General features: G+C 39.6%; 1 protein-coding gene across 5 annotated transcripts in view; it reads right to left on the reverse strand.

Moving 5' to 3' along the window:
- Window positions 1–22,510, reverse strand: part of LOC124802736 — a 324,707-nt gene that overhangs the window by 35,185 nt on the left and 267,012 nt on the right. For all 5 annotated transcript variants that reach the window (XM_047263715.1, XM_047263716.1, XM_047263713.1 and 2 more), the window contains 4 exons: window positions 17,281–17,393; window positions 12,489–12,628; window positions 12,069–12,313; window positions 4,003–4,163 (listed from right to left, as the gene is read on the reverse strand). In XM_047263715.1, the coding sequence (XP_047119671.1) occupies window positions 4,016–4,163; window positions 12,069–12,313; window positions 12,489–12,628; window positions 17,281–17,393 (646 nt within the window). In that variant the 3' untranslated portion in view covers window positions 4,003–4,015. The remainder of the gene's footprint in view (window positions 1–4,002; window positions 4,164–12,068; window positions 12,314–12,488; window positions 12,629–17,280; window positions 17,394–22,510) is intronic.

Here is a 22,510-nt window from a genome sequence, read left to right on the forward strand (position 1 = left end):
ATTTAACTTATGTTTTATTCATATATTCTACTGTTCCACCTAACAACAGCATGAGAAGCAGTACAAATCAATAAATTACATACTGTATTACTGCAAATGTCACGCTATACATCTCTTGCCATGATATTAAATAATGTGTCTTCAAGAGGACTATCCACATTTCTGGGCATTACAGGTGATCTAATTTGTGAACAAACATGTACAAGATGACAGATACTGAATTCTGGGAATAGTGACGCAAATGTCTGTCAAATCCAGTCAGGATATACACGGTAAAGACAAAAACAAAGCACACAAAATGTTTCTGAAGCACTAAATTTCTTTTTACCACTCACAGAAAGAAAATTTCAAGGGAGATTGTAAAATTCATATAATCTGTGAAGGAAGTAATTATTCTAGTTATATGGGCATCTTCTAATGAAGTGCTACAATCAGAATGAATATTCACTCTGCAGCTGAGCAAATGGTGATATTAAACTTTCTGCCGGATTAAAACTGTGTACCAGAGCTGAACTCTAACCTGGGTCTTCACACTTCATGGACAAGTACTCCAACGATTGAGCCAACCAAGCATGACTCTTTTTCTTTCAGGGGTGCTAGTCCCAAAAAGGATTCAAATCTTTTTTTAAGCCTGGAAGCTAAGAGAAGAGGTACTGGCAGAAGTAAGCTGTGAGTGTGGATTATGAGTCATAGAGCACTTGCCTGTTTATTTATTTATTTATCTACAAATTCCATAGATCCTGTTATGCATATGACGCTAGGATGTAGAACGACTTGAGTAACATATGTTCACAGACCATTGTATCAATTAGCTTACAAGAGCAGAACTAGACATAAATTACATAAGACTTGCAATAATAATAATGAACTAAAATAAAGTTGTAGGAATAATACATTATGCAAAGTTTATCACATTGCAAAAGCCTATTTTTCATAGTAAGTATATGGTTACAAATAGGAACAAAAAGAACATAAACAAACAACAGTAAATATAAATACATACAAAGACTACTTTTCTCTGTTGAAGTATTCATCAAGTGAGTAAAACGTTTTCTCGATTAAATATGTCTTTAGATTGTTTTTGAATGATGCACTGTTACTACGTAGACTTTTTATATAGCTCGGTAATAAGTTAAATATTTTGACACTGGAATAATGTACTCCTTTCTGTACCCGAGTTAAACTTTTTAGTTCAAAGTGGAGGTCAGCCTTCTTTCTTGTATTGTGATAATGGAAGCTTTCATTGATTTCATAGTGGGCAGGATTGTCAACCAAGAAACACATTAGGGAAAAAATACACTGTCAGGTTGTGGAAAGTATTCCAAGTTTTTTAAAGAGCGTACAGCAGGAGGTTCTCGGGGGTACTCTGCACATTATACGGACTACTTTTTTCTGTATGAGGAAGATTTTTTTAGATGAGGGTGAATTGCCCCAGATGATGATGCCATAACACATAATGGAGTGGAAGTATGCAAAGTATGTGGACTTTGTGACATTTATGTCTCCAAATTGTGAGATTGTCCTAATCGCAAAAATTGCTGAGGACAGCCTTTTTACAGTCTCGAGGACATGGTGGTCCCAGTTGAGCCTACTGTCTATGTGGAGGCCTAAGAATTTGGTGCAGTGTACCCTTTCTATCTGATTATTGTTATTTAAAACAGTAATCTCCTGGGGGAGTTTGTGGTCAAGGCTGAAATGGATATAATTTGTTTTGCTCAGGTTTACTGTGAGTGAGTTCACTTGGAACCAGGTTAATAGTACTGTAAGTAATTTGTTGGCATCAACCTCTATATCAGTGAGCTATTTGTTACTAATCAAAATGCTGGTGTCGTCAGCAAACATGGTGAACTTGCATGTATTGCATGAAAAAGGTAGGTCATTTACGTATATCAGAAACAGCAACGGACCAAGGACGGATCGCGGGGTACTCCATGGAGTACAGTGCTCCAGTCTGACTCTACTACCTCTCCCTCTTTATTACTCCCATGTGAAAGGAATAAGTCCCAGGTTCAGGTCCCGGTCCAGACACAGTTTTAATCCGGCATGGATTTTCATATTTCACGTTATTTATAATAAATGCTGGTCACCAAAATCTCATTTAAAATTTACTTCTGCACCTTGCAAAGACATAATAATGTAAAAATATGTTGTCTCTCATGGCTGTGAGGGTTAACCAACGGAAACATCCATTTAATGTCCCAATTGTGCACTGCAGAGCATACTAAAGGTGGTTGTTGTTGTTGTTGTTGTTGTTGTTGTTGTTATGGTCTTCAGTCCTGAGACTGGTTTGATGCAGCTCTCCATGCTAATCTATCCTGTGCAAGTTCCTTCATCTCCCAGTACCTACTGCAACCTACATCCTTCTGAATCTGCTTAGTGTATTCATTTCTTGGTCTCCCTCTACGATTTTTACCCTCCACGCTGCCCTCCAATGCTAAATTTGTGATCCCTTAATGCTAAATTGGTGATCCCTTGATGCCTCAGGGCATGTCCTACCAACTGATCCCTTCTTCTAGTCAAGTTGTGCCACAAACTTCTCTTCTCCCCAATCCTATTCAATACCTCCTCATTGGTTACGTGATCTACCCTCCTAATCTTCAGCATTCTTCTGTAGCACCACATTTTGAAAGCTTCTATTCTCTTCCTGTCCAAACTATTTATTGTCCATTTTCACTTCCATACATGGCTACACTCATTACAAATACTTTCAGAAACGACTTCCTGACACTTAAATCTATACTCGATGTTAACAAATTTCTCTTCCTCAGAAACGCTTTCCTTGCCATTGCCAGTCTACATTTTATATCCTCTCCACTTCGACCATCATCAGTTATTTTGCTCCCCAAATAGCAAAACTCCTTTACTACTTTAAGTGTCTCATTTCCTAATCTAATTCCCTCAGCATCACCCGACTTAATTCGACTACATTCCATTATCCTTGTTTTGCTTTTGTTTATGTTCATCTTATATCCTCCTTTCGAGACACTGTCCATTCCATTCAACTGCTCTTCCAAGTCCTTTGCTGTCTCTGACAGAATTACAATGTCATCAGCGAACCTCAAAGTCTTTATTTCTTCTCCATGGATTTTAATACCTACTCCGAATTTTTCTTTTGTTTCCTTTACTGCTTGCTCAATATACAGATTCAATAACATCGGGGAGAGGCTATAACCCTGTCTCACTCCCTTCCCAACCACTGCTTCCCTTTCATGCCCCTCGACTCATATAACTGCCATCTGGTTTCTGTACAAATTGTAAATAGCCTTTCGCTCCCTGTATTTTACCCATGCCACCTTTAGAATTTGGAAGAGAGTATTCCAGTCAACATTGTCAAAAGCTTTCTCTAAGTCTACAAATGCTAGAAACGTAGGTTTGCCTTTCCTTAATCTTTCTTCTAAGATAAGTCGTAAGGTCAGTATTGCCTCACGTGTTCCAACATTTCTACGGAATCCAAACTGATCTTCCCCGAGGTCGGCTTCTACTAGTTTTTCCATTCGTCTGTAAATAATTCGTGTTAGTATTTTGTAGCTGTGACTTACTAAACTGATAGTTTGGTAATTTTCACATCTGTCAACACCTGCTTTCTTTGGGATTGGAATTATTATATTCTTCTTGAAGTCTGAGGGTATTTCGCCTGTCTTGTACATCTTGCCCAGCAGATGGTAGAGTTTTGTCAGGACTGGCTAGAGTAATATTCAGTTGCAGTTCTTTCAGTTCTCTAAATTTAAAATGTTAAACCTCAACAATTATTTTTTAATAATAAAATATCACTTTTACATGAAATCTGTGTCAGAAATTGTGTTCTGTTTCTGTAAGCTAATTAAATTTACTGAGAACTTCTTAACAACTTAATTAAATTCACATGGGAATTCAGGATCGCTATTTATGTAATGATCTTTTACAATAAGCTTCTTATAGTGTGCACTTCAAAGAAGGCAGTGTGGTGATACATCTCGCATAGTCCACATTACATATTGTCATAGGAGGCACAAGCCTGCTCACCTGTGTTCGTTTCTCATATACTGGCTTGTTGTCTCTCTCTATCACGATTGGGTATATCAACAGCTACAGTCTCACTGATTGTAGACACATGTCCTCCCATGATGTTTAGTGCCGATACCTTTGCACGTTGATACGCCACGACTGTATTCAACCCAAGGAATCTGTATAAAAAGAAAACAAGGAAATTAAAAACAAACAAAAAAAAGAAACACAAAGCCAATTTAAGCCCTATCTAATGAACAGTTAAAAACAATGTGCTAGAACTGATTAACAAACAAGGTACCTAGACTCAGATTCATCATTAATGTTCTGATATTTGCACAATGGCAAGAGATGAAAAATTAGCCACAGAGAGAGCACCACAAATCTGATACAAATTCGGTTTCGATTACAATCAACTTCCACTCAAAAGATAGCAGCAAACATACACCAAAACAAATGGAGGGGAAGAGAAGCTTTCCAGATATACAGGTTCCTTAACATGGCAAAAGACAGGAAATGCTGTAGACAACTTAAGTATTTATGGATTAAACACGAACTCCAATTGGGTTGCTGATCCAAAAAGGACACTATTCGTGCACAGTATCTACCATGAATCAACAGCTATAATCTGCACAGGATACAGTGACTGATGCACAGCAACCAATTTTTGCCCAAAACCCTGGACGAATTCATCAGTTTGAAAGAGGACGCTGATACTGTTTGCCCACTTTCGGCCAATCAGCGATATGCTGTGATGACGGAATCAAGGCGCATGCCCTGAAATTTTTCCCAAATGATGTTACAGAAATTATTCGGTAAAAAACTTCATTTTTGCAATACTTATAGCTTAAATGTCAGCTTCATCATGATATGGCTACCATTTCATTAATGGTCATAGTTGCTGTGATATTTGCATTTCAGTAAGACACTGCACGAAATTTGAAAAATTTTGCAATGAAAAACAGGGGTCACTACGATTTTGCATTTGGTGTATATTAAATAATATGATACTGAGTATGAAATTTAGCGAAGACATTGAATTCTTCTTCAGACTTGGGTGGAGGTCTCTGTCTATCACCAATCTCAACAAAATTGATCTGACGTACTGCACTCATTTGCAACCGTGTGCACCAGTGATAAAGACCTAATGAATATTTACAATATTCCTCACATGAGGTCTGTACAAAAAATTACAGAACATTCATAATTTTGCACCAATGGTGTGTTGGAGTGAAATGTGGTTGGAATCCCTGCACAGCCTGTGCTTAATGTGTAACTGCTGGAATTTTCATTGTTATATGTCTGTAAGTTATTGTTCAGTGCTGTATTGAGTAGAATGATGTGTCACACAGTTTGTGACTTTCGAGATGGCAGAGTTAGAGGAGCAACATGCCTGCATTAAATTTTGCATGAAAATCAAGAAAAAATTTACAGACACACACCACATGATGCAGGAAGCCTACGGTTATGAGTGCGCCATATTTGGTGTTAAGAACAGTTCACATGGTTTAAAAATGGCTGGAAGGAAGTTAAAGATGACCCTCATTCAGGACGCCCTTCGACATCTACCGACGATGCTCATGTCAACGTGCCAATTGAAGACAGACTGTCCATGATATTGGAGAAGAATGTAACATTTCAATTGGATCATGTCATGAAATCCTAACACAACATCTCGAAATGCATAAATCCTGACACAGCATCTTTGAATGCATCGTATTGCTGCGAAGTTCATCCCACAGCTCACAAATCTAGACCAGAAAGACCTTTGCCTAGCAATCTCAGAAGAGCTTTTGGATCATGCAAATGAGAACAAGATGTTCCTTAGGGGGAATCATAATTAGTGATGAGACAAGCATCTACAGTTATGATGTTGAGACCAATATTCAATCTTCACAATGGGTTGGGAAAAGTTCTCCAAGACCAGAAAAAGCTCGTCAGGTCAGGTGAAATGTCAAAGCCATGCTGATAGTTTTCTTTGACTCTGAAGGATTAGTTCATCATGAATTCGTGCCACAAGGACAAATTGTTAATCGATGGTACTGTTGTGACGCCTGCAAGAGAAAGTGAGAAGGAAATGGCTTGAAATTTGGCCAGACAATTCATGCCTCTTGCATCATGATAATGCACCTGCACAACTGTCCCTGTTGGTGCATGATTATTGCACTATTCCATTAACCACAGTAGTTCTCTCTCTCTCTCTCTCTCTCTCTCTCTCTCTCTCTCTCTCTCTCTCTCTCCCCCCCCCCCCCCCCCCCCCCCCCCACCCTCCTTTTTTGTTTGTTTGTTGAAAGAACGTAATTTTTAACGGCCATCAATAGTTGGTGGATTGAGAAAGGCTATGGGGTTTGGGACAACATAAGATAAGACATTACACATGTATTTTTGTACTGAGTATGTGCTTTTTCATAAGCTACTGACCTTACTTTTCCTGCTTTACTTACTTAATAAACCATGGTTTCAGATTCCTCTGGCAGTTGTGTCTGCATAACATGTTAGTGAGGTGGCATTATGTAAACTCTGCTGTGATTTAGCAAAACAAGCAAATTTTAACATGGCAACAAGAGAATTGTTTAATGTTTTTTATTCCAGTCTCTGATCACAATATCAATTCTTTTGACGATGACCAGTTTCAGCCCGTAATAACCATCCTCAGATCTACAATACAAAAATATATACACCTAGTGGGCAGTGTGTCTTTCAACACATTACAGCATAATGTATCCCAGTATACTACCATAAACCAGGGAAATGTACAAATAAAATTCAGTAAAACATACCTGCTCTACACCATGTCCTAATGTGATAAGGTCATAATGGCATTGTCAAAACACATAAAAATACTCAGCACAGCATCGTCACATAGATCTAAAATAAGGTGTAGAATAGGCCACATCGTCCACACAGTCATTTTTGTAACTGGCTACTGAAGTACAGTAGCTACCAGAAATCTGTTTGCCTGCATCCTACACAGATGTCGCTACTGTGGGCTTAGATGTAGTCATCATTTACGTAAGGAACATAATCCGATAAAAACACGTTAGATAAAATACATGTATCAGACTTTTAAATATCGATAACTATTATAGAAACCAATTGTGATACAGTAAAAGACGAATACAGTTGCCCATATAAAATTATTACAAGGAAATATATAAAGATAATAGGTCTGACTCTTTTATAGTGAATTTACTGTCAAAAATAAATATACGTAATACATTGCCTGTAGCAACCTATAATTTACCTATGAAACATAAAATGCCTATATGACAAATGAAGAAAACACAGATCAATAATCAGCGACCTCTGTTGGGTCGGCCGCCAGGATGTTATGTAGGCGTGCACTGATTGTAAGAACTTAACCACTAGAGGGCTTTTCATACTTTGTGATATGTCTCTCACAGAAAACGTTTATATAACGTATTAACAGTCAATAAATAAAATTATATAGTCTGGCCTTGCAAACTATGAATAGGTAGATTGGTAGGACATAATCAGTTACAGGATTAGAGCGACGAATGTATGGAAGTAAGGCAAATGCCTACTGTTCCTAACATAAATCATCAAGCAAGGCTAGGTAGAAATACGTGAGGCATTAATTGGTTATCATAATATGTTATCAAACAAAGCAATGTAGCTGTTGGGCACAAAATCGCTTTCTCCATTGAGTACTCTAGTGGGCTCATACTTTTTGGTCTTGTAAACCTCCAACTCCTCCAACAAGTCGAGAGCACAACCTCTCTCTGTCCTGTGTAGAATACACATACAACTCTCAATATTGCCTACAGTGTGGCCAGTTCCTGCCAGATGCATTCCCAGTGCAGTTTTGTTATGTGCTTGCAAATGCTCCCTGAATCTTATTTTAAAAGAACAGCCAGTTTGACCGATATAACTTATGGAAGAAAGGATACTGGGGAGAAATTGCTTCACCACTGTTTAATGAATCCTATAGGCTGTGGCTAAACATTTATCCACAATATCTCTTCTTCCTGGAGTGCTAGTCACAAATGTGTACCGGAGAATTTTGTGCAGCAGAACTTTGTGTACCCTCTGTTTTGACTCTGCAGGCAGTAACCGTGCTGAGTTTAGAGAGTAATACTGTGTGCAGCATTCATTCTAATGTACAACAATGCTCCACTGTTGAATACATACTCCTGTTCAACAACTTAACCATTATGGGCCAGCAGTAAGCTGAATGGGCATACTGATGGCATGCTGCACACGTTGGGCATGATATAACAAAGGGGCACTGCTGGTTTCAGCAGTGGTCTGCGGAACATTCCCACAGCCATTCACCAGGTTCTGGACATCCACACAGCACAGACACCCAGTGAGATCAATGCATTGTGATAGCAGCAGTGGCCAACTGTACATCATCCAGGAAAGACCTGATGTGTCACCACAGACGACTGGAAACTGTCTGCTTGCAGAAGGACTGTGATACGATATACCTATGGCCAGACTATTGTCGACATGTGCCATTGGACAGAGAATGGCAAGAAAACAGGTTTCTTGTTTTAAGGAGGATCATTTTGACATTAGTGACACTCCTCATTCAGGCAGACCACCAGGGTTTGATGAAGATTGTTTGAACACATTATTTCTCAATGACCCACATCAGTGTACTTGAAAACTGGCAAATGTAATGAACTCTGATTATTCCATGCTTGTGTGACATTTGCATGCAATGGGAAAGCTTCTAAATTCGGGTGTATGGTGTAGCGGGACTTTGAATTTCGCCGCGCTACACTCGGTCCCTCAGACATACATTATACCGTCGCAGCGGTATGAGCGCTTGATGGCAGAGAAAATACTAAAATTGTAACTCTTTTTTTCGATCCGTTTCTTTATTGTCTCTCGAGAGTGGAAGCTTAATGCAAACGTGATCTGATTAAGACGAAGAAACTTATTAATGTGTAGACATTGTGGAAGTTGTTATGAAATTCGGAGGATGGAGAAAAGCAACTAAAATAAATTGCATTTAATATCAAGACGGTTTTGTATACATTAGAAATTCCTGGACAATGAAACTTATTGCAAGATTTCGGAGCAGACTTTTCACGCAGAAATGAAGTAGGAGATTTTCGAAGACCTGGACGCCGCATGAAGCAAGAAGACATGTTAACATGGTAAAGAATTAACTCTAAGCTACGCCATTTCCCCCCTGTCAGTTACATTTTGTTACTCTCTGTTCTTCTTCAATAATTTTTGTAGTGGAAATTGGTTTAACTTTTGCCCAAAAACGCCACAAGGACCACCCCATCAATAGCTTTTCCGAATCACAAAGTCCGATAGCTTTTCTGTAATACGAAGTCCGATTTGCTTTTCATTCTTTCCCTTTTTCACGGTCATTTATGATTTTAAAACCCCCTTTTTATTCACAATTTCTTACCACATTTTCAGCCTTTTCTTTTCTTCTCATTTTCTTTTTTTTATTAACCACTACAATGGGTACTGCATGCTCTAAGCCAAAAACACAAAAATCAGATGGTGACCATATGTGCATCTCTGTCTGTTCGTCATCAATTGGTCCATGAAGAACACCAACCATTCCTATCCTGTATCATTGCTGGTAGTGAGAAATTGAATCTTTACACTAACATTAGGAAAAGAAAGGCACGGTTGAGTCCAAACAAAGCAGCTACTCCCCGTACATCGACCTGCACGCATCAACGAAAGATAATGTTATGCATCAGGTGGAACAGTGACAGTGTAGTGTACTAATTGCTTCCCCGAGGTGAAACCAACACTACTGGCATTTACTGTCAACAACTGAAACATCTTGCACACAGAGTTCAAGAACAACGAACAGGAAGGCTGCATGAAGTGATGCTACTCCACAATAATGTCCACCCGCATTCTGCTAGACTGACAAAAATCACTATGCAGGAGTAGGGTTGGAATGTTATTCAGAGGCCACCTCATTCATCTGATCTTGTACCTCAGATTTTCACCTTTTCTGCTCTACTGAACAACCCCCAAGGAACTTCCTTTCTGGATGAAATTGCACTTCAAACATGGCTTGATGAGCTCCTCACCTCAAAACCACGTGATTTCTATTCATGGATTTGAAAAGTTACCCCAGTGTTGGTAGACTGTTGTAAATAGTGAAAGAGTATATATTATTGGTGAAGAAAATCTCTGTTATGTGTATCTGTTCTGTTTAATAAACCTTCTGGAAAAACACTATGAACGTGTGCACCAACCTAATAAAATCACATATTTATGCAAACTAATCAGTAAAATTCAACAGGAATTATTAGCACATCTGAAATTTCATGTCTAAATTAATCTCCATCCTTTATTCAGTTATACAGAAATGTAAATACTTAATTGTAATTTGTTAAAATCTGGCAAACAACAGTATATAAATTCAGTTTTGATTATTGCAAACATAAAAGGAGCATATGGAAGCCATTTCAGTTCAGTTTGAGTTCAGTCTGTAATGAATCCTTAATGGAACTACATCTGTTTCCGCCACTATGGGGAAGTGTACCACACTCGATTTAGTACAAATTACAAACCGGAAAATGTACTGTTTGTCATCTAAATTTCACATCTGGGAGATTGTTCAATTATGTAGTGACTGTTTTAAATTATTAACTGGACTGTGAATGTGTAATTATTCTCATGGGCTGTGTTTAACTTCAATAATGATTAGCACCATCTGTGACAATGGAGCTACATCATTAACAGTATTTTTTTTCCAAAACTGATACTGTGTATATTTTATTCATTCTGATATGATTGCTGCGTGGGATTAGCCGAGCGGTCTAAGGCGCTGCAGTCATGGATCGTGCGGCTAGTCCCGGCGGAGGTTCGAGTCCTCCCTCGGGCATGGGTGTGTGTGTTTGTCCTTAGGATAATTTAGGTTAAGTAGTGTGTAAGCTTAGGGACTGATGACCTTAGCAGTTAAGTCCCATAAGATTTCACACACATTTGAACACATTTTCTGATATGATTATCTATTTGGAAGAATGGAGTAATGAATGATTTGTTCCGTGATTGTGTTAATGATTTACTTGTCACATGTGAACAATTGTGACTGATTACATTATGGTTAGGTTACTGCACTCTAACAAATGATAGGACATCAACAGAGTGTAGTATGTGTTTACTCTCATTTATCAACACATAATCAAAGTAGAAGAGACCAAACTGGCCATATACAGTAGTTTATATAGCATACAAGCACAACTAAAGTGTGTGAACTCCAATTTTTAGGGTGGACTATATTAATGACAACAGATTTTCCCACCAACAACATTTCAGCCCGTTTCAATGAAGGCATTGCTACTGAGGCTAGCTGTGCAGAGAAAATGGGTAAGCTACAAGGACACTATTACACAATCTTGGCTTTCATGGCTGATATTTACATCTTTAATGACTTTTGTTGCAGGGGCATTACACTGAAATTCGAGGCATGCTTTTGTGGCCTGGCCCATGGCCTAATGCACATATCACAAAAATCATCACAGTATACTGATATTTACACATTTTGGTACACAGCTATTCAAGTACTCGATCACCTAATGCTAGCTCATTTTTAAGAGGAAGCTGCAAGGTGAGATTTTTCCAATGTGGCATAAGTATCACAAACTAGAAAGGCAATACGTTTGTACACTCTGAGAAAGATCAGTAATTTGACTGTCGTCTCCCCTCTACTTGCATTACTAGATTTTCAATTGCAAAGTAATGCTATATGTGTGGCACAGGTGAGCAGCAACAAAGGAGAAAGGTAAGGATAAACAAATAGTGGAGAGTCCCATAAATTCAAATGTGTGTCTACTTATTGCTCCTCATGCCCTCCACATGGCGTAATTTCTATCAATTCTAATTTTTCTCTCTGTCATTCAAAAGCATTACGCTGAAGAAATTTTCTCAACATTGGCAACTTTACCTATGACCATTTGTTTTAAGTTGGGTACTTTGACCTACATACATCCAATATCTGTCCTGAACATTGTTAAATACAGTTAAATTTTTTTCACCTTCAGCTAATACCTATCAGTAATGTTTTTAGTCTGAAAATGAGAACACAAAGTCGTCTGATTTACTTAATGTGACCATTCAACACTACAGACCTGACGCACGCATACTGTACGAGCAGTGCAGCTCCAGCAGCAAGCATCCGTATAGCAGAGTCTTCAAACAACTGGATGGTGACCCAGGCTCCTGCTGCAGACAGGCACATACAGGTCACTGTGGCAGCTGTCTGCAGCCAGTGCTTTGTGGTGAATCCGTGCTGCCAGTCGAGGCGGCTTCCTCGCTCCACTTGATATGCTGCACCACATACTTTACATTTCAAGGAGTCTGAATTCACAGAACTCTGAAAAAAAAGTATATTTTATAAATATTTTGTAAACATAGACGAATTTGACAACAGCTTTAAAACAGGAATATAGTAAAAAGTGAATTATCACCAACTACAACAAAAGCTACAAATATAGGGAGCTAATAGTAGTGAATAAAATAGATGATTATGAGTACAGCTGTTTACCTACCTCAACCAGCCAGCGCCTTAAGCAGTCGTGATGTACTGTGCTGACATCTCCACGACAGTCGCAAGGCTGTATCAAAGGGCCAGCATCTCGGCGATCAGTATCATAACAAATCCAACAGTCCTGCCCTGATACGCTCTCACCTGAAAAAGCTAATTACTTACACACATATACATACACATGGCTACATTGTTCCAGGTTTTAATGAATAGAACAGGTGAAAGGAAAAAGGAGGCGGGGAGAGGAAAGTGTAGGGGTAGGAAAAGGGAGGTGAGTTTAAGGGCTAGGATGGAGAGGCAGCAAGGGAACAGGGCAGGAACAGGACACCAGTGAGTTCGCCCTGATGCAGGTGTGGCAAGTTGTTTGAGGCACATGATGATGTGGAGGAATGGATTGGGCGAGAAATATAATTACATTTAAAAGTGCTTGGGGATATGACCTCAGCTGACAAGACACTTGCTGCTTACACACCATCAATGAACCATAGTCAATAACCAGTAACTTGTAGCCTGAACATCTTTATTCCTCACTCTTCTGCACTCCCCCATATGTGAACCCAGCAGCTTATTCGCTGTTCCACATATCTAGGAAGCTCCTAGAATGAGCAGAGCAAAAAGAGTTGTAAGTACCACTGCTAATTTTTAGTGAGCCATTTCAGCAAATATTTTAAAGTAAGGAAGGGACATGTGAAATCCAAATCTTGACAAGTAATAGCAATAATTTACTGAAATATTTGGCCACTGATTGGGCAACTATATTTCTGTAGCAACATAAATTTCTCGTGCAACAGCAGTGACACTGGACAGTCACCCCCACCCCCACTCACAGTATTCTCTTCAACACGAGATTTATTAAAATGATATAGTATAGTCACATAATGCCAGCTTTCTCAGCCAGTATTTGTGTTTTGGATGACATTTGTTTTCTTGGAATTAGGGAGTGGTCCAATGCATATTTCTTCGCCTAATGTTTCACTTTTCGATGCTGGTAACATCATCAGAGGCTACAGCTGCTCAGAAAGCATTTATAGTCTCAATCTAACTCAGAAAGCCTAATCATTTATAAACAAGCATTTGATTATGTCTCCAACACTGGAAGGTGAAACATCAGGCATAGAAATATGCCTCAGACCACAGCACATAAAAAGTGATTTAGTGTTTTCAGTTCCTACCATTAACTCATTTGACTCTCTTTAATGACACCTTCTGCCTACATCATGCTTTATATTCCCTCCAATTGGTCTGCTCGGACAGGTGGACAGTCATGTGGCTCTCGCAGATTGGCTAGTGGCACTCATCACAAATTGGAATGCACGTACAAAATCAGCTGTAAGCAGGACATAAGGATATTTCTATTTGAGATAACTCTGGGAAAAAGTATTATTGGGTACTGTTTGTTGTGGTGAAAACCACTATTGAATCATTCAGAAGGAAGAAATCAAGAGTATTCCAAGACAAAGATATTCATTAGGGTTTAACAAAACAATGAAATCAAAACTGAGTACACCAGAAAATTACAGCAAACACAGTTGATGAACCTGTCATGGAAGGACAATGGTTTTAAGCAAGGGCTAACACATGTACAATAAGCAAACAATAAAAACAAGATAAGGAAAAAGCGTGCATGTAAAGACTTGAAGAAGCAGTTATGTGTCACATCTTTCATTTGTGGCAGGAAAAGGGGGATGACTGAAATGTAGAAAGTGGCAGTACAATGGCACAAGAGTACCCATGCTGCTGCAGAATGCACCATTCACTATCTGAATTGATTTCAAATAGTGTAGCAACTTCAATGCTTAGTAATGTTAACGTGTGTAGGGCCACTACCTGCGCAGATGGTATGGTGGGAGAATGGACATCAGTAGAGGTGGGCACGCCATTGTGAAAGGCCACTGCATTGTTTGGAAGGTGCAGTTTGACAGCTGTAGCCTTAGCACAAACGCATAACTTGCAAGCTACAGCTAGTGAGTCAACAATCATGCTAACAGGTTATTTCAGTATGATCAACATTTTCAAATAGTTCCTCACTATAATAGCAACAAAGGAATACTTGTATAAATAAAGAATCAAAGTTAAACTAATCTGACCAATGCTATCAAGAGGCAATCTCATAAAACAAAAAAGTAGTAAAAATGTAGCATTACAGCCATCACTATGATAATGTCAAACTGCAATAAAGAACATGTGTAACATGGAAATTATGCGTCAGCTACCCAACAACTTATTTGGCAATATTATCTAGCTATGAAGTTTCCTTCTACATCTTCAGTGATATTCTTGAGGTAGTGAAGCCTCGGAAGCACTTTTTGCAATATTTTGCACCTCATTTATTCTATTTGTTGTGTGACTGAAGTAACTAGCTGTGCCTGAACCCTCTCAAACATATTTTTCAATGAAAATAATCAATTTTTGAATATATAATTTAATTGGATGTGCAAGCTTTTGGAGCTATTAGCTCCTTCTTTTGGAAGAAGGGTTGAAGGGGAAGGAAGAGGAATGAAGGAAAAGGACTTGAGACTTAGGAAATGGAGAATGTTACAGAAAGGTCACCCAAAACCCAAGGTCAGAGAAACTTGCTGAAACGGGATGTGAAGGAAAGACTAATTGTTGGATACTGCACTGGATGAGACTTGAAAACCAGAGAGCTTAAACATGCAAGATAAGGTAATAAGCAAGACAAAGATTACTGAAAAAAAAATTGTGCAAGAATTAATAAGAATGGAAAGCTAAATGCCTTATACGAGGGTATTTCGGAAAGTAAATATACACCGTATGCCAGAGGAACAGAAGAGTTTTGGTGAGCAAGTTGGCAACACTGGTGTTAACCTTGAACCGTTAGCTTTCTCCTCGCAGTCGTTCGGCAGCTGAACATTGACCCTGGTTGGAGTAGGTCGTGTTTAAAATGGCTGCGCCGATTCAGAATCCCAACCAAATGCGAAGTGCGCTCCGTCATACGTTTCCTTCATGCAAAAGGTCAGCGACCAGCGGATATTCACAAAGAAATTGTTTCTGTTTATGGGAACATTATGATTCGACAAAATGTAATGAAATGGTGTCGTCATTTCTCTGAAGGTAGGACCGATGTTCATGACGAACAAAGAACGGGTCAGCCATCTGTGATCTCTGATACCCTTCTTCGGAGAACGGAGGAAGCAATTTGTGCGAATAAACATCTCACATTGAAAGAATTGCATCAGATCGTGTCAATGACAACTCTTTATGATGTTGTGACTGTCAAGTTAGGGTACAGGAAATTGTGTGCGCTCTGGGTTCCAAAACTGTTAACAGAAGAATACAAAAAGAAAAGGATGGGCTTTGCACTTGGCTTCCTTACACGCTATGCTGAAGCAGGTGATGACTTCCTTGATCACATTGTGACAGGTGACGAGACGTGGGTTTATCACCATACACGTGAATCCAAGCAATAATCAATGCAATGGCGCCATTCAAATTCACCAAAAGCCAAGAAATGCAAAACGTCGATTTCAGCAAAGAAAATCATGGCTTCTGTTTTTTGGGACAGACAAGGCATTCTTCTGTTGGAATTTATGCCTCCTGGAATGACAATTAATGCTGCTGCATATTGCCAGACTTAGAAACGTCTTCGTAGAGCAATTTAAAAAAAAAAAACGCAGGGCAATGCTGACAAGTTGAGTCCGCTTGCTTTATGACAATGCTCGGCCTCACACAGCGCTCGTAACCAACACACTACTCAAACAATTCAAATGGGACGTATTGCACCATCCGCCATACAGCCCAGACCTTGTGCCCACCGACGTCCATGTCTTCCGTTACCTGAACTCACATCTTGGTGGAAAATCATTCCATGATGATGAAGAGATCAAAGATGAAGTTGAAATGTGGTTCTGACAACAGGCGGCAACCTTCTATGACTGTGGGATACAAAAGGTTGTGCACCAATTTAACAAATGTTTGGATAACGGGGGTGATTATGTCGAAAAATAACAAATAATCCAGTTAATAAGATGTAATAGACATTTTCTAAATAATGTTCTATTTAAGGACTGCAAGCCAGTGTTTCTTTACTTTTCGAAATGCCCTCGTACATGGTGGACAGGTGGAGGGTGGGGAGTTGTTGAGAGGGAGGGGGGGGATATCCTTACTAAAAATGGAGCAAGAACTGGAAAGTTAGTGTTACCCATTTTTCTTCAGAACAAAGGGCGGAACTGACCAGTGTCCATGATAAAAATGCATTCCTGTGGACGGGCTCATTATTGTTAATGAGCTGTACTGGAGCATGTGTATTTCTGATTAACTATCTACTATTTACCCAAGCTGACAGGTCTGAAAGAAAACTGAATGCACTTAAGTCTCCTTGTGAACAATAATAAAGCACTGGTTCAATTACTCAACCATGTGGCACATATAATTGTGTCATATCACAACTGTACACTCAGTATTTATGAGATGCAACACCTTTACTCAAAGATATGTCAAACATTAGTTATTCTCAGTCAATTTGTGTGATTTTATGACAATAATTTGGAAAAAAAGTGTCTCAGAAGTTTGTCCTACCTGTCTTAGTTCATAAAATTAGTACAGAAATAAATAATTACACATAAGTGAACAACTAACAACGTCCCCTGTGCACAATAGCACTGAAAGAGACATGAAAATTAAGACCATCCCATTACCAGAAACCCCATTCTTCAGATGAAAATTGTGAATTTTTCATTGTATGTATTATTTATGGGAACAGCACTGAATCATAAAATTTAAAGTGTACTGAATGTTATTATATACAGTTAACTTTATCTGTATGTACATATTTTTACCATCTGGCTTTGGAGGCGTTTCAAGTCGGCAACCAGGCTGTGATGACAGTTGTTGCTCGGCTTCCAATTTCTTCAAAATTCTTTTTGGGTTCAAAATCCATAGCTGCTCTGGGCTGCAACATATGTGAAAATATTTGTCTTTCACTATGAAACTTTCATCAAAGAGCACAGATATTGCTTAAACAAAAATTGTTTGATTCATCTTAATTAATTATTGTTATAAAATAATACATCTAAAATCTGCCATTGATAATGAAGAATGGATATATGATGCAACAAGCACTAATGAAAAAATTCAAGACTAAACAGTGATGAGGCATATTAAATATAAAGTTGCTTTTTTAGCTAAATAACTCAATTCATGTACCACTTGCAACAGAATTGAATTGATGGGATATTATATTAAAGGCTTTCAAGATGCATTGGAAGTTTTAACTGGCACTGCAAAAAAATAAAGTTACATAGTTATTATTTTGTTCATTTGGAGGTACATGTCCACAGTCCCAGTACACACTAAAATCCCCTCGCCACAGTACTGCACAATGCAACAAGAAGAGTCAAAAGAAAATGGTACAGCCTATTGATAAACTGAAGTATAGTTTGGCAAAACATTTTTGGAAGTAGTGGTAATGTTGCAGCTGTGTCAAGTCAATTCAGACAACTTCTTTAGCAGGGCAAAAACAATTTCCAATCATTTTAGGTGTCAAAAAAATCAATGCAGAATTCAAAATAATTAATACATCTAAGATGTTGGTTTCTCAATCATTTTTTCTTCAATTGTAAGTAAATATTCTTGGAGCAATTCCTTTCACAGCAAAATTTCAAGTCCTGTAGTATTATTTTTCCAGGATAAAATTCTGTCATCAGTTGCAAATAAATTTTATTATGTTTTACCAGTTTTGACAAATATTTTAGCAGATGTCAATATCTTCTTCATAGAAGCATAATGCCATGGCACATACAGAAATGTACGGACTGTACGTGATTATTTTAAGCACTGACTGGAAATTTACAGTAATTGAGTCATGTGAAAAAATATGGGTAATGCTCTTTTTCACAACAATCCCCACAACTGTATCATCATCTTGACGTTGCGCGCAGTATTGACGACCACATCATCGGCCATTGACTTTGCAACAAAGAACAATATGAATATTACAGCGCCTTGATTCACTTGCAGCAGTTTGAGCTGTCCTCCTACGTTCTCGCCTAACCACACTCTCTGAAAATGCCGCATATTCATAAATAAATGGCAAAATATTTGTGACAAGGAAGAATATGAATGCTAATGCTCCCCATTTCCCTTGCAGCAATTTAAGCTGCTCTCTTAGCTTCTTGCCTAACCTCATACTCACAAATCACCAAATACTTATTTCATTCTTTATCCTCAGATCAGACTGAATGTAAATAACATACGGAGATTCCAGGGTGACCCACATTACATTTTGAAATCAGTGTTTTATTATGTTGATTGGTTACTAATCTATAAACCCATATTTTCTTTTGCAAATCATCATTATAAATCATGTTATTCAAGGAAAGATCTTGAAGTGTTGTTTAAGCAGGGAAAAGCGTTAAAAGCCCCACTCCCAGATTCAACCAAACAGCCCTTGTCAAAGATTTACTGTCCTACACTCGTACACTCTGCCGGAAATATCACTTTGCCATGAAGAAAAATGATCCTAATCCTACTCCTAATGATCCAAATCCCCAAGACACTATCCAAATTGAACCCTGCCTGGAACAGTTCCATCATCCGTCACAGCGGGATCCACCTCCTCTTCCTCAAAATCACCACCTCCAAACCTTCCAGGAATTTCTGACTTCCAGCCTTGCCTCTCAATCCTTCATAAAAAACCATAAACCTACTCCCAACATCACCACTGCTGAAGCCCAAGTTATCCGTGATCTGAAGGCTGACCGTTCCATCGTCATTCTTCCAGCGGACAAGGGTTCCATGACAGTGGTACTTGATCGTCGGGAGTATGTGGCTGAGGGACTGCGTCAGCTTTCAGACAACACCACATACAAAGTTTGCCAAGGTAATCCCATTCCTGATGTCCAGGCAGAGCTTCAAGGAATCCTCAGAACCTTAGGCCGCTACAAAACCTTTCACCTGACTCCATCAACCTCCTGACCCCACCGACACCCCGCACCCCTACCTTCTACCGTCTTCCTAAAATTCACAAACCCAATCATCCCGGCCGCCCCATTGTAGCTGGTTACCAAGCCCCCCACAGAACGTATCTCTGCCTACGTAGATCAACACCTTCAACCCATTACATGCAGTCTCCCATCCTTCATCAAAGACAACAACCACTTTCTCAAATGCCTGGAATCCTTACCCGGTCTGTTACCCCCAGAAACCATCCTTGTAACCATTGATGCCACTTCCTTATACACAAATATTCCGCATGCCCAGGGCCTCGCTGCGATGGAGCACTTCCTTTCACACCAATCACCTGCCACCCTACCTAAAACCTCTTTCCTCATTACCTGACCCACAACTTCTTCACTTTTGAAGGCCAGACATACCAACAAGTAAAGGGAACAGCCATGGGTACCAGGATGGCCCACTCGTACGCCAACCTATTCATGGGTCGCTTAGAGGAAGCCGTCTTGGTTACCCAGGCCTGCCAACCCAAAGTCTGGTACAGATTTATTGATGACATCTTCATGATCTGGACTCACAGTGAAGAACAACTCCAGAATTTCCTCTCCAACCTCAACTCCTTTGGTTCCATCAGATTCACCTGGTCCTACTCTAAATCCGATGCCACTTTCCTTGACGTTGACCTCCATCTGTCCAATGGCCAGCTTCACATGTCCGTCCACATGAAACCCACCAAAAAGCAACAGTACCTCCATTATGACAGCTGCCACCCAGTCTACATCAAACGGTCCCTTCCCTACAGCCTAGGTCTTCATGGCAAACGAATCTGCTCCAGTCCGGAATCCCTGAACCATTACACCAACAACCTGAAAACAGCTTTCGCATTCTGCAACTACCCTCCCAACCTGGTACAGAAGCAAATAACCAGAGCCACTTCCTCATCCCTTCAAACCCAGAACCTCCCACAGAAGAACCCCAAAAGTGCCCCACTTGTAACAGGATACTTTCCGGGACTGGATCAGACTCTGAATGTGGCTCTCCAGCAGGGATACAACTTCCTCAAATCCTGCCCTGAAATGAGATCCATCCTTCATGAAATCCTCCCCACTCCACCAAGAGTGTCATTCCGCCATCCACCTAACCTTCGTAACCTCTTAGTTCATCCCTATGAAATCCCCAAACCACCTTCCCTACTCTCTGGCTCCTATCCTTGTAACCGCTCCCGGTGTAAAACCTGTCCCATGCACCCTCCCACCACCACCTACTCCAGTCCTGTAACCCGGAAGGAGTACACGATCAAAGGCAGAGCCACGTGTGAAAGCACCCACGTGATTTACCAACTGACCTGCCTACACTGTGAAGCTTTCTATGTGGCAATGACCAGCAACAAACTGTCCATTCGCATGAATGGACACAGGCAGACAGTGTTTGCTGGTAATGAGGATCACCCTGTGGCTAAACATGCCTTGGTGCACGGCCAGCACATCTTGGCACAGTGTTACACCGTCCGGGTTATCTGGATACTTCCCACTAACACCAACCTGTCAGAACTCTGGAGATGGGAACTTGCCCTTCAGTATATCCTCTCTTCTCATTATCCGCCAGGCCTCAACCTCCGCTAATTTCAAGTTGCCGCCACTCATACCTCACCTGTCTTTCAACAACATCTTTGCCTCCTTACTTCCACCTAGACTGACATCTCTGCCCAAACTCTTTGCCTTTACAAATGTCTGCTTGTGTCTGTGTATGTGCGGATGGATGTGTGCGTGTGTGCGCGCGAGTGTATACCTGTCCTTTTTTCCCCCTAAGGTAAGTCTTTCCGCTCCCGGGATTGGAATGACTCCTTACCCTCACCCTTAAAACCCTCTTCCTTCCATCTTTCCCTCTCCTTCCCTCTTTCCTGATGAGGCAACAGTTTGTTGCGAAAGCTTGAATTTTGTGTGTGTGTTTGTGTGTCTATCGACCTGCCAGCGCTTTCGTTCGGTAAGTCACCTCATCTTTGTTATATATATATATATTTTTTTTTTTTTTTTTTCTGGCAGGTCGATAGACACACAAACATACACATGAAATTCAAGCTTTCGCAACAAACTGTTGCCTCATCAGGAAAGAGGGAAGGAGAGGGAAAGACGAAAGGGTGTGGGTTTTAAGGGAGAGCGTAAGGAGTCATTCCAATCCCAGGAGCGGAAAGACTTACCTTAGGGGGAAAGAAGGGGTATACACTCGCGCACACACACACATATCCATCCGCACATACACAGACACAAGCAGACATTTGTAAAGGCAAAGAGTTTTGCAGTTGTCACCTATATGTAAAATTTCCATATTAGGCACGGATGGAGGAGGGAGAGTGTGATTCTCTTTTTACAGTTCACATAAATGTATTGCCAAGGTCTGAGGATTTACAATATCGCTAATTTTATACATTTCTGAAGGTGGAAAAATTTATTGGAACCAGTAAACCATAATAAAATTTATTTGCAACTGATGACTGAATTTTATCCTGGAAAAAAGTAAAAAAAATTGCAGAGGCAAAAATGTAAGTTTTGTAGGTTCCAATTTAATATTGGGTCTGCCTGCCTGGTATCAGCAATAAGTGTAACTTTACATTTTTCTCATAAAAATCACTTATCCAAATTGAGCATCCAACGGGTGAACGTTGCAACAACTAGCCATATTTTTTTGGATGTCATATTCTACTGGTAATTTTCTTACTTTTTTAAAACATCGTGGTTTTAAGCTTTTTGCAATGACAAATAATGACAGATTTTCAGAGCCATCCAAATTGCATCCTATCAACAGCACAGATCTTTCCTTAGGGATTCCCTTCATGAACATCAGTGTCTTTTCAACGATGAAGTTTTACTGGTAAAATAAGACACTTTTGTAGCTGTTGAAGACATCTTTCATGTCATTCTGTTTAATTATGGAAGGCAATGTAGACTGTAACCAATCCCAGTCATGATTGGCAAAACTTAGTTACCTTCACTGCAACCAGCATTCTTAAAATATGCCATTCCTTTTCTTAAAAGTTTCAATCTGCCTTGATATCCATAAAACTCAATACCAATTTGTTTTTCATTTGCATCTATGTTTACATCATTCTCAGCAAGCTAC

Source organism: Schistocerca piceifrons, chromosome 6 (genome assembly GCF_021461385.2).
Source record: "Schistocerca piceifrons isolate TAMUIC-IGC-003096 chromosome 6, iqSchPice1.1, whole genome shotgun sequence".
Lineage (NCBI taxonomy): Eukaryota > Metazoa > Arthropoda > Insecta > Orthoptera > Acrididae > Schistocerca > Schistocerca piceifrons.